General features: G+C 58.7%; 2 protein-coding genes across 8 annotated transcripts in view; one reads left to right on the top strand and one right to left on the bottom strand.

The window, feature by feature from the left end:
• Window positions 1-7,778, top strand: part of CTNS (cystinosin, lysosomal cystine transporter) — a 21,237-nt gene extending 13,459 nt beyond the window's left edge. For 3 of the 6 annotated variants that reach the window (XM_089900611.1, XM_089900613.1, XM_089900612.1), the window contains 7 exons: window positions 147-250; window positions 368-499; window positions 1,415-1,514; window positions 1,605-1,724; window positions 2,788-2,958; window positions 4,734-5,231; window positions 5,598-5,738. In XM_089900611.1, the coding sequence (XP_089756737.1) occupies window positions 147-250; window positions 368-499; window positions 1,415-1,514; window positions 1,605-1,724; window positions 2,788-2,958; window positions 4,734-5,231; window positions 5,598-5,627 (1,155 nt within the window). In that variant the 3' untranslated portion in view covers window positions 5,628-5,738. Of the gene's footprint in view, window positions 1-146; window positions 500-1,414; window positions 1,515-1,604; window positions 1,725-2,787; window positions 2,959-4,733; window positions 5,232-5,597 lie in introns of all 6 variants that reach the window. The other 3 variants (XM_089900615.1, XM_022595953.3, XM_089900616.1) reach the window with 3 other exon arrangements.
• TAX1BP3 (Tax1 binding protein 3) overlaps window positions 1-12,470 on the bottom strand; it is a 21,160-nt gene extending 8,690 nt beyond the window's left edge. The window contains exons 1-4 of one of the 2 annotated variants that reach the window (XM_022595962.2): window positions 12,361-12,467; window positions 9,243-9,362; window positions 8,764-8,841; window positions 7,488-8,457 (exon numbers count right to left, since the gene is read on the bottom strand). In XM_022595962.2, coding sequence (XP_022451670.1) covers window positions 8,320-8,457; window positions 8,764-8,841; window positions 9,243-9,362; window positions 12,361-12,399 — 375 coding nt within the window. In that variant the 5' untranslated portion in view covers window positions 12,400-12,467 and the 3' untranslated portion in view covers window positions 7,488-8,319. Of the gene's footprint in view, window positions 1-7,487; window positions 8,458-8,763; window positions 8,842-9,242; window positions 9,363-12,360 lie in introns of those variants that run through there. The other variant, XM_089900620.1, reaches the window with a different exon arrangement.

The following is a 12,470-nucleotide window of genomic DNA, read 5'->3' as shown; positions in this document are numbered from 1 at the left end:
ACGAGTCCAGCATGTCTCCCTCCTGTGAGGAAGCTCCTGGAAGGCAGGGGCTGTGTGTGACCGGTCCCTCCATTCCCTAGTGCATGGCCTGGAGCTGGGGTCCCAATAACTCCAGGGCGCTGGACCTGATTCAGTTTTCCTAACAGGTTGTGGTCCCTCCTGGCGTGACAAATTCCTCTTTTCAAGTGACGTCTCAAAATGTTGGACAAGTTACCACTTATCTGCACGGAAATCACTCCAACCAGACCAGGTAGGCTGGCCTCTGCCCGTGTGGGCCCTAAATGATGAGAAGGGGGATGGTGCTGGCACGTGGGGTTTCCTCCAGAAGTCCAGCCCCAGCTCATCCCGGTCCCCACATTCTCTCCAGCCCAAGGATACTCTTCTCCGTGATCCACAGCAATGTCGTCAGCATCATAAACCAGGTGATCGGCTGGATCTACTTTGTGGCCTGGTCCATCTCCTTCTACCCGCAGGGAATCACCAACTGGAGGCGGAAAAGGTAACCCACGGAGCTTCTCGTGCAGCTTCACCTGGGGCCGGTAGGATGGGCATTCCCACGAGGCTGTGGGCAGCCTGGGTTCTGACTTACCCCTCTGCTCTTCTTCCTTCCTATCCTTTCTTAAAAGTGGTCTGATGTGAAAGTTCTAAGCGCCTGTGTAGGACTTGCAGTGCTGGGCATTTGGTCTCTTGTGCAATTCAGCCCCTCCCTGCGAAAGCAACAAAATGGGGCTTCTCAGTGGAAGTGGAGAAGGGGCTGGGTGGGAGGAGCCCACCTGAATCTGCTGGGCTCCTGGTCCACGGAGCCCTGGAGGAGTTAGTGTCAAGTTGTGCCCCAGTGCAGGAGTTGGATCCTTCGGCCTCAGAGACGAAAACCGGCCCACCTTGATTTTAAAGACAAGGGCCCAGGGCTTCCCTGGTGGCGCAGTGGTTGAGAGTCCGCCTGCCGATGCAGGGGACACGGTCGTGCCCCAGTCCAGGAAGATCCCACATGCCGTGGAGCGGCTGGGCCCGTAAGCCATGGCCGCTGGGCCTGCGCGTCCAGAGCCTGTGCTCCGCAACGGGAGAGGCCACAACAGTGAGAGGCCTGCGTACCGCAAAAAAAGACAAGGGCCCAGGCATCATGCACCAAGGACACCTAGGCCACCAAGGAACGTGGGCCTCTGAGGGGCTGCTGAGCTGGGAACCAGGGAGGGAGGTGCTTCCTCTCTGCAGGAAGCCTCCAGACAATCCCAGGAGGGTGGGGTTCGGTGGCATTGGGGGTGGCATGGAAAGGGACCTGAGGACTGTGCTCTCCTTGAGGGAGCCAGGCCCTCCTTCCTGTGTGCTGGGAGCTCTGTCCCCTCCAGCCCCCGGCGGCCCCCAGTCTCACCCCCTGCTCTGCTTTGTCTCCCCATCCCCCCGCCCCCCTCCTCAGTGTCGTGGGTCTGAGCTTTGACTTCGTGGCCCTGAACCTGATGGGCTTCGTGGCCTACAGCGTGTTCAACATCGGCCTCCTCTGGGTGCCCTCCATCAAGGTACGGCCCTGCTCACCCCCGCAGCCCAGTCCAAGCTGTCCGGTGGTCTGGCCACCCCTCACCCCCCAGCTTCTCCCCACTCCCAAACAGGAGCAGTTTCTCCTCAAATACCCCAATGGCGTGAACCCCGTGGACAGTAATGACGTCTTCTTCAGCCTGCACGCGGTCGCCCTCACCCTGGTTATCGTGGTGCAGTGCTTCCTGTACGAGGTGAGCAGTGACCCTGGCACCCGCCGCAGCCCGCGCTGCCCAGGCCAACACCCGGCAGCACCTGCAGCCCATACCTGCCGTTTTACAGGAGACATGGGAACCCCCAGAAGGGAAGTGTGCCCGCTCACTCACATCTGCTGGTCTATTATCCAGACCCCGCTGCTGGGCACAGGGAACACCCCGTAAGCCCAAGTACTCAGGCCGCCCCAGGTCTGGGCTGAGGGACACAGACGGAGGCAGTGATGACCCAGCAGGCTGAGAGCTGAGCGGGCAGGGAGAGCACAGGTAGCTCGTGGGCCCCACGACTCAGCCAGGCAGGAGGGGGAAAGAGGGCACTGAGTTGTGGTCCGAGGGATGAGTGAAGTTCCCATGGCGATGCGGAAGAGGGCCAGGGTGGGGGCACCCCAGCCGGCGGACAGAACTGTGAAGGCCAGGGAGCAGCGAGAGGGACTGCGAGCAGATGGGGTGGCCAGGGTGGCGGTGGAGGGAGCAGGAGAGGCCCTGAGGGGCTCTGGGGGCCGGGCTGAGGAGCCCGGGCACAGCTGTGCTGCTGGAGGGCCGTCTGCTGTCTCAGCAGGGAAGGACGTCGTGAGTTAGTGCGTATTTCAGGGCATCGCTGATGCTACTGTTTCCTTTCACTTCCCTGTGGGTGCACCACTTCCCTTGGGGAGTTCTCTTCCCACACACAAGGCCGGCCAGAGCTGCTTGGCCCCCACCTTCACGAATCTTCTAGGTTTTCTTACCCTTTGCTGAGAAGGTTAGATGAGGGAGGCCTGCTTTTGGGAAAGAGATTCCAGAGCCAATCAGGCTCCCTGGGGTCGTGGAAGGAGCCTGGGCCGAGATGAGGTGCCAGGCCTCCAGCGTGATGGGGGCCATGTCCCCAGCACCCTTCACTCCTGGTGGGCTCTGAGAGGGACCCCGCTCTGCAACATGGGAACAGGAAGCAAACGGGCTCTTCAGGTCCAAGAGGATGGAACCAGAGACCCTGATAGTGACAAGGTGCAGTTGGTGCTGGGCTCTCTGCACCCCACCCATCCCTTCCCCTGCCCTGTCTCATCCTCAGCGAGGCAACCAGCGGGTGTCCTGGCTGGCCATTGGCTTCCTCGTGCTCTCCTGGCTCTTCACACTCATCACCCTGATCATGGCCGCTGTCAGGGCCACCACGTGGCTGCAGTTTCTCTTCTGCTTCTCCTACATCAAGCTGGCAGTGACGCTGGTCAAGTATTTTCCACAGGTACCTCCAGGGTCTGCCCGCCTTTTCCACAGGTACCTCCAGGGTCTGGCCGTTAGCGTGAGAGGGATGAGACACAGACCCTGGACCCGGCTCCCTTGGGGCAGCTTCTGGCCGGGGTGAGATGTGGATGGAAAGCTACAGGGAGGAGGCTGGCAAGCCCAGCAGGAGTGGGGCCTCACAGAAAACCGGCTGTGACCAGTACCTGCTCTTCCCAGGGGCCGGGAATCCCACGGGGAAGTCAGTGGCCGCTTCTCTGATTCACGCTCAGCTCTGAGAGTCAAGGGTTGTGCAAGTCACTCCCATCTCTCTCCAGCCCCACCTTTCTAATGACTTCAGCTTTGCCCCCCCACCCTACCACCACCACCCATTACCACCAACTGATGACCCTGATGAGCCACAGCAGGGTACCAGGAAGATGAGGTGGGAGGGGGGAACCCACCACCATTCAGGGTCCTCGTTGTGAGCCCTTAGCACCCTCCCTCGAGTACTCAAACAGTCCTATTCAGAGCTGGGTCAGACACAGCCTAAGAGTCAAACACAGCTTGCCCCACAGGTGGAATGGCCCGGGAGAGGGTCAGGTGTAGAACTGTTAACTGCAGGCTGAATCTAGGCCCTTGCCTTTAACTCGCCTTCCCAGCACAGGGAACCTTGTGTTCCATGGGCCCAGGAAGGAGAGCATTTTGGCGAGGGTCAGGGCCAGTACCCTGGAGGGCATGGAAACAGAGCCATCCGCTTAAGGATGAGCAGGACTCAGTTCTGTGGACAAGAGAGAAGGGGCGCTCCAGGCCGGGGTAGCCTGCACAAAGGCACAGGCACAGAAGACCTTGTGGGCGGGGCACTGTGAAGCTAGGAAGGCGGGACCAGGTCCCAGGGCGCTTGGGAAGGTGGCTTCAGAGTCGGGGGATGGCTTTGGGGGAAGTGGGGCCTTAGTCCCTGAGCGTGGGGAGGCTTGGGCCTGGGAAACCTGGGAGGCAGGAGCCCCAGTTAGAGATGTTTGGAACCGTCCAGGACTGGAGAGGTGGCAGCAAATACAGAAGAGGGTGGGAGAGGGCAAAGAAGGGGAACTGACAGGTGGCTAACTGGGAGAAGACCACTACAGAGGCCAAGCCGTCCCCCCGGGTGGTGGGAAGGGAGGTCAACGGTCAGAGAAGCCCAGAGGGCACTGGCAGCAGGAAGAGGGGCGATGTGCAAGTGGGCTGGACCTGGGAAGCCCGAGGTGGAGGCCCTAGAGCCCAACCAGGGCTGAGGAGGGAGTTAAGTCCACTCTGCAGATGGGGAGACTAAGGCTGGGAGAACTCAAGTCACTCTCCCAGGGTAACATAGCTCCTCCGATGGTGGAGCTGGGATTCCAAACCAGGCCGTCAGACTCCCAGGCCATGTTCATAAGCACAACATGAATTCAGTCCAGGCTGAGTTTGGGGAGATTCTCCATTTGAAGGTGAGTAGAAAAATCAGAGTTGCTGGAAAGCCAGGATAAGGAGGGCTGAAGAAGATGGAGAGGCAGCAGCTCCCCATCCCTCTGCTGGAGTTTGGGAGGTGCAAGGGAAGGAGGAGGAGGGCTGTTTGCTGAGCACGCAGAGGAGACTCCAGGACCCGCCCAAACTGTGCCCTCAGTCGAGGCTTGTCAGAGCCCAAAGGTCACTGTGTTTTTGGAGCTGAGGTCCAAGCGCATGAGTGGGAGGAATGAGAGCCGCTCTTGTTTGGAGCGCGGTCACGAGGTGCAGGAGGCCACCACTCAGCCCCCTCACCGCCCTCCATCTGTCTGTCTGGCCCAGGCCTACTTGAACTTTTACTACAAAAGCACCGAGGGCTGGAGCATTGGCAACGTGCTTCTGGACTTCACTGGGGGCAGCTTCAGCCTCCTGCAGATGTCCCTCCAATCCTACAACAACGGTGAGTCAGCCGGCAGGCAGCTAGAGGCACAGGGCGGGGCCAGGCTTCCTGGAAACCACCCCTCCCCCACGCGGGGAATCCTAGCCAGTCCCAGCCCCCAAGGTGAGGCTCACCTCGGGGCTTTGGCAGCTAGAGGATTTGTGGTTTCCTGGGCAGATGAGCACCCCCGCCCCACCCCCACCCCTGCAGCCCCACGTGCTCCAGCTGCTTCAGGGGCTGCCAACCTAAAACCAAAACCAATCCCATCCCTTCTGGCTGCTAACAGACCAGTGGACGCTGATCTTTGGAGACCCGACCAAGTTTGGCCTCGGCATCTTCTCCATCTTCTTCGATGTTGTCTTCTTCATCCAGCATTTCTGCTTGTACAGAAAGAAACCAGGGTATGACCAGCTGAACTAGCTCCCAGGGACCCAGCGGAAACAGCCCAGGCCCTGGGCCCTGGTGGGCAAGTTTCCACCAGGAAGGCTGAAAAAGCCGTCTGGAGTGCCGGGCTGGCTCCATGCAGAGAAGCACTCTTCCTCAGGGCCAAACTCCTTGAACTTGAACCAGCCTGCTTTCGTCCAGGACTCTTCCAGGCCAGGGAGGAACCTACCTCTGGGATAGGCACCTGACTGTGTGCCGAGATTAATGGCCAGACCACTGGCGGCCCCTCCCAGACTCCCCAGAGGTCTCAGCCCCTCCCAGGCCTTGCTGGCCAGGCATCTGGCCCTCCTGCATCTTGATGCTGTATCTCTATTTTCTTCAAGGCTTCAGGCAGCTGTCCCAGGCAGGATTGAGCACTGAGCTTGGAGCCAAAGGCCTGGTCCCAAGCAACGAGTGTTTCTGGAAGCAGCTTGAAGGACTGACCTTGCAGCTGGGAGAGCCAAGGGTGCTTTGCTGCCACTGCTGTGTTCAGAGACCAAGCAGCCAGGTGCCGTGGCCAATAGACCCGAGGTGCTGGTGCTGGTGGCAGGGGGGCTAGGACTTTGGGGTTAGGCCTTGGGTACCTCCTCTGAAGGCTGCATTCTCTGAGCACTCACTGTCCTGACACTCAATTCTATGTAAACCCACTTTCACGACTGCAATCACAGGTGGCCCAGCCCAGGCTCTGGTAAAGAAACAGTATTTCTGAGCCTTGAGGTACCCAACAGATTGGTTCAGAACCGGGCTCACATCCAATACTCTCTGGATCCTTATCACACTAACGACCCTTTTGGATTTTTCAGAGGGATGTTTTGGAAGTGAGTGGCTTACTTTCTTCTGCTGCTGCCTATCTCCACTTACCCATAGTCAGGCCCCAAGCCCCTCCAACTGCTCCTCACCCTGAGTCTGGACACACACACACACACCAGTCTGTGCCTTAGACGCCTGTTAGACTTGCCAGGTGGTGAAAACAGCTCCCCTGATGGGGAGGGCAGGCCCCCTTCCCTCCCCAGACCCCTACCTGAGACTCACCAATTTGTGGCTATTCAGGAGCCTCAGATAAGGACTTAAGACCAACTTACACAATCCTTATGGGCCCAACCTGATCCCAAAGCCCCTCCTTTCCCACTCCAAGCAGTTGTCCTTCCTTTGGAGGAGGGGAGGGGAGGGGAGGGTCCCAGGACATGCCTTGTACATGCCATGAGCTTGTCAATCCACTCTCGTAGTTAACCACGAGATCAACATGAGGGGCTTAATTAAACCTGATTCATTTCCTCTGCACACTGAGCATTTGCCAGATGCAGGAGGCAGGGGTGTTGGCTTCAGAACCAAGTCCTTGGGGCTTAGGGAGACAGCCTCAGTCACTCGTGTAAGGAAACGTGTGGGATTTTGAAGTTCGCTGATTCCAAGGTGGCTGCGTGCCGGCCCAGCATTTCATCAGGGGAGCTCTGTTGGGTGGCACAAGATGCCTACCTGCTCAGGGCCAGGTAGGTCCCGCAGGGACCCTGTCTGCATTACCAAGGGCATGGCACTCAGGCTGTGGTTGTGAGCACGGGTTGGATGAGGTCTTTAAGGGCACGTGGGAGAAGGGTGGGGGAGGAAGTCTTCCAGATCGTCTAGCCAGGTATAAGTATCAAAGAACTTAGGATCTTGTTTCCCTAAAGCAGAAATTGCAGCTTGACCAGGCCCACACGCCTGTTTTATTTGGGCCACCCAGTCTGTGATTGGGTACCACACTTTAAAGGTGGGAGATTGCAAAAATCTGACTTGGCAGTGCTAGGTGGGTCCATGAGTGGCAACAATTCCCAGAGCTGGTAATGCAGCCAGTGCTGGGCCAAGCAAAGGCCTCAGTGCTCCCCAGCTCCCCCCCATCTCCTCAGGTCACAGCCCCTGGAAACATTTGGGGCTGCATCTCTGGCTGTGCTAAACTGAATGCTCTTAAGAGTCTTAGGGGGTGGATGTTCTCCCTTGGTGTCCATGAGGTCCCTCCCCAATAGGAGCTGAGGCTAGGTTATGCGAGGGAAGTTGGGGGTTCCTGGCCCAGTTCCAGTGAAGGTACTCCCAGACGCTCCCACGCGGGTGGCCCTGGGCAAGCACAGCGTCAGCGGCCTTGGGGATAGTTGGGCTTCGTCCAGAGCAGCAGGGGCCAAGTCAGCCAGCCTCACAACCAAAGCTCTCTCACAATTCACCCCCAAATATCCCTACCTCATGTCTCAGCAAAGACCTCTGATGAATGAATTCCAGCACTGTTTATTGGGCACAAGACGTGGGGTGGCTTCCTACTGCCCCATTTCCACAGTAACCAAAGCAAGGCTGGTTCCCTTGCTAAGAGTAATTCTCAGATGTGAATTAGCCGAATTCGAAAGTTGAACTGGCATCTTCAAAGAGTACGATAAAACCACTTTGTATCAAAGTTGTGATTAAAAAAATACAAACGTTAAACCCAAAGGCATAGAGGAAAATGGCAATCCTGAGCACTGCCCTGAAATGTCAGCCTCAAACCTCATCTGAATCCTGTAAGTAGGTGAACCCTGGGGAGGCCCCCACCCCTTGGGGGGCGGGAGTGCAACGGGGTGAGCTGCGAGCCTGCCTGGCTTCCATCCGGACAAACCTTCATAGCGTCTCTGGTAGTGAGTCGAATCCCCGCTGGGAAACACAGGGAAAAGGATGGGGCACAGGCACTGCAGAGCCAAGACACGGGGGGCAGTGCCCAGCCCTGTGTTTCCCAGCTACATGGTGTTCTCAGGAAGGGGGGCCCCCTGCTCGCCTGCTGTGGCCCGGCAGCAGGGTCTGGGGGCCAAGCCTTGGTCACAGACTGGGGACTGACTCCAACTCGGCTCCAGGCCCTTGTTTCCAATCCTCAGTGTCCAAGGGAGAGAGCTGGTCCCAGAGCTTCGGGCCCATGGTGGGAGAGGGGAAGGCAGGTCAGGCCTCTGGGACCAGCTCTTGCCCTTCTAGGCGGGGGCCCAGCAACGAGCAGAAGCCAGGACGAGGGGCAGACAGAGCATGGAAGTGGTGTCGCTGTACAAAGGGCGGGCAGGCATGAGTCAGGGGCCCTGGCGGCTGCTAGGACAGCATGGACTGCTGCACGGCCTTCTGCAGCGACTGCCGCGTCACCAGCAGACGCACCACCTCCTCCGAGCGCTTGGTGAGCCGCTTCCGGGCCTGGTCGTGTGTGACCATGGTCATGTCCCAGCCGTTCACCTGGCCCAGGGAGAGAACACAGCCCACCTCAGCTTGCCACCTTCTGGGATCTGAAAGTAGGACCGGCTTTGGGAGGCCTGGGTCTCCCAAGCTGACGTGCCTGGGCTGGGGGATGCCAAGCACCCCTCACACGCACACGCAGCGGAGAGCCAGCTTCCTCTGGGGGCGACGCCAGTATGGGCTCCAAAACGACTTCGGTGATTCTCCCAGGTGCCCAGGGAGGCAGGCAGGGGCAGCCCCGCCACCCCCAAGTGCTTTAGACCCTCTGGCCCAAACCTTGTTTTCCTCCTTTGGGACATCTGTTACCTGCATGATCTTGTCCCCAATCTGCAGCCCAGCAATTTCCGCAGGGCCTCCTTCGGATACCCGTGTGACGTAAATGCCCTAGGAAGAGACAGCCCAAGTCAAGCACTGGGGTCACTGCACCGGCCTCTTATCCACAGAGCAAAGCCCAGCATGGCATACTCCTAGCCGTCTGTCTGTCCCGCACCCAGTATCCCCCAGCACAAGCTGTGTCGAACAGCCAAGGGGGAAGTAGAACAGCCCCATGGATGCTACAGCCCCTGCTGCTAGCCTCCTGGGCTCTGTCTGAGCAGGGCTTCCTAGTGCTGGGAGGGCTGGGAGGCCCACCCCTACTTATTCCCACCAGATCATTTCTTGGACCTTCTTAGGACCGTTTGAGAGAGATGAGGTCTGCTCCTTCCACAAAAGCCCAGGAAGCAGAGACCTACCATCTTAGGCCTCTGTGCCCCACAGAGAGGTCCCCAGACCCTAGTCCTCCTCACCTTGTCCGTCTTATCTTCTGAGAAAGGATTTTGGGAGGGATCCTGGTCAATTCCACCTCCAATGCTAAAGCCCAGGATTAAGTTCTCACCTTGACGCAACTTGTGAATTTCAACTCTTTGCTGGCAAAGATAAAAAATGAGTTGGGGATGAGTGGGTATGGAGAGCAAATGTGGTCTGTGTCCCCTGCAGCAGCCTCAGGCGGCTGGGTAGGCTCAGAGCCATGCCACGGGGGTGGGGCCCAGGGCCTCCTTCAGGAATCCAGCTGGTCACCAGCCTGGCAGGCTGGGGGGTTGAGACTCATAATTCAGCCACATCAACCCACCCACACAACCCTCAGTCCCAACCTCTCCCAGCTTCCTCTGTCTCAGGCACCAGCCTTCTCAACACATGCTAAGCCCCTCCTGGCCCAAAAGCCAGGGTGCTTTGGCTGCTCTGAAGAAGGGCCTATGTCCCAGCGGCGGGACCACACAGGGCAGGAGAGGTCAGGCCCTGAAAAAAAAATGCAGGCACACTGCTGAGGCAGCTCGGATTGCTGAGCCAGCCCTGTCAAGGGCAAGCCCAGAGATGCTCGGGAAAAGCCGAGATCAAACTTGCACAGAAAGGAGGAAGGCTGTCGTGGCCAAAGGAACAGGAGCAGAGGCTTGAAGGTGCTATGGATACATGTCCATGAGACCGGAGTGTACAGCGCAGGACTGGAACTGGGAGGTGAGATGAGGCTGAGCCCAGGTCAGGAAGGCTGGGGAGTGCAGGCCCAGGAGACTGGCCCAGAGGGAGGGGGTGTCTCCCTAAGCCCCAGGCCCTGCTCTTGTGCAGTGGAGGAGGTGGAGGAGGGGCCTAGGGCTCTCCCACCATACTCTGAGGTTGTGGTCCCCATCTGTGCCAAGCTCCTTTCAAAGCCCTCAGCAGCCACCCTCCAGTCACCAGATGCTGGGAGCCAGACCGACTGCCCCACCCCCAAAGTTGACAGTTTTAACAGAAAGAAGAAAAACACAAAGCAAAAGGTGACTTGATCTGGACTTGAGGGGCTTCACAAAGGAGCACCAGGCAAGGCATTGGGCTGACCAGGATTTTGGCCACCTGACCTTGATTCTAGGCCCACTGGAGCTCTCAGAAATTGGGGAGTAGGGCTGGAGTCGGGCCTGATGGTAGATCATGATCAGGTGTGATGTTAGAATGACCACTCAGGCAGTTGGTAAGGGAACAGATGTCTCACAGAGGTGGGATGTGGAGGCCAGGGGACATGAGCTACATAGGAAGTGAGATCAACAGGCTCCAGACTGTTCATGGACGAAAGGAGCCAAGGCAAGCTCCTGGCTGGCCACCTGGCCTGGCTGAACACAACCATCTCCCAGATGGGGACCCGAGACGAGAAGGAGCATCTTGAGCTGGAGAGCCAGGAGCCATTCAGGCAGGTGTCCAGAGGGTAGACAGGCCTATGGAGCCAGAGTTCAGAGGAGAGGCCAAAATGGTTTTAACATTCTCAAAATGTTAACTACATGGGAGAGGGCACAGGGTAGGAAGGAGCTTCTTCCACCCCCATCCCCAATCCAAGACACAAGAGGGAGAGGCCAGACCCCACCCACCGTATTCAGACATGTTCTTAGTGTGAGAAGAATGGGAAGGTCATGGTCCTAGAGTTTTGAGGAAGGCCCGGGGACCAGTCATGACCTGCAGTAAGGGGGTTGCGGGAAGCGTGACACCTGAGGCCCACTGGACCTAGGTCCTCATGTGCAAACGTGTGCGCTCCTCCAGGCCTGCCTCTGCCTCCTCTGACACACACCTTTGTGCACCTTTGACTCACCCTTAAGATCAGAAAGAAATACAGGCTTTAGGACTGGGAGACAAGGCCCCGTCACTGACTTGCTGGGTGAGGTCAGGCAGGTTACTGCCCCTCTCTGGTTCCCCACCTGCACCCCTATTTTCCAGCTAAGGAGCAAACATGACCCCTTCTCTCTGGGGCAGCTAGAGAGCTGGAAAAGGCAGGCTGGTGCAGCCAGGGTGAAGCTGAGGACAGCTGTCAGCAGGTCCAACAATGTTTCCTCCTAGCCCAGGCCTGAGCTGGTGCTCTAAGCTGACCCTCATGTGTCAGCTTTATCAGTGGCTCCCTGGTCACGCCACCTGACTGCAGGAGTCCCCAACACGCCCATCTGAGATACTACAGCCAGTCCCAGGGCCCCAGGACTAGGACTTCCACCTGACCCGTGCCCTGCCCAGCAAGCATTTCTTCTCAGAGACCTGGCTCCTTCCTGAGGGCTTCTTCACACGACTGAGCATGACCAGACTTCTCTCTGGGACTCAATTTCCCCACCTTAGCCACAGAATGGGCCTCCAGGCCCCATCCAGCTGTGGCATTGGTATCTGGGTCTAATGTCCCAGCCTCACTTTGCCTATTCTAATAGCACTTGGCACCCAAGACCAGCCAAGGGAGGAGACAGAGGGCTGAGCTGACCCCAAAGGGTCTCCTCAGGCCCCAAGTGCCAGGTAGGGGACCTGGACTTTGCCCCAAGGGCTGGGGTTCCAGGGAACGTTCGGAGCAGGATCGAACCAGTTGTATGAGCCTTCACTCTGGACCGGGCGGCGATGGGTCCCAGAAGGAAAGGCCGCAGGGGAGGGGGGAGGGGCAGCTATGTTGGCCCCGACCACCTCCACCCCGCAAGTCTCCCTCTGGGCGGCGGCGCCGGCTGGAGTGGAGGAAGCACTTCCTCATTCCAGAGGCTGCGACTCATGGACGTCGGGGCCGGCGCCCGCCACCCGCGGCTGCCCGGCTGGGGACACAGATCCGGGAAGTGGGCGCTTTCCCGGACTCCCACAGCAGGGGCCTTTCTCCTCAATCTTCCCTGCCCCGGCCGGCTGAGAGGAGCCCAACGCGGCGGCGTTGGTGCGCGGAGTCTGGCCTCGATCCCGGCTCCTCAGGAGGCGCTTGGGTCCCAGCCATCTCTGCTGCATGGCTGGGTAAGACCGCGGCTCCGCTCCGGCAAAGCGGGAACCGGAGCTCTAGCTGCGGGTTTGCAGGAGACCCGGGCTCGACGCTTTGTCAACGTGTTTGAGGTGTCAGTTTACCTATCTGAAAAGTGGGGTCAAGCCAAGACGAGGAGGAGCCCGCGCGAGACCACTCACCACCACGGCGGTGACCGGCTGGCCCGGGACGTAGGACATCTCGACCCCAATCAGGTTACCAAACACCGCTCAGTGAAGCCCGCAGCGAAAATCCCTAAGGCCTCGCCCTC

The sequence above is a fragment of the Delphinapterus leucas genome, chromosome 19, assembly GCF_059928025.1.
Source record: "Delphinapterus leucas isolate spDelLeu-1000000601 "Yukka" chromosome 19, BTC_Dleu_Yukka2, whole genome shotgun sequence".
Lineage (NCBI taxonomy): Eukaryota > Metazoa > Chordata > Mammalia > Artiodactyla > Monodontidae > Delphinapterus > Delphinapterus leucas.
This window is presented reverse-complemented; position numbering and strand designations above follow the sequence as displayed.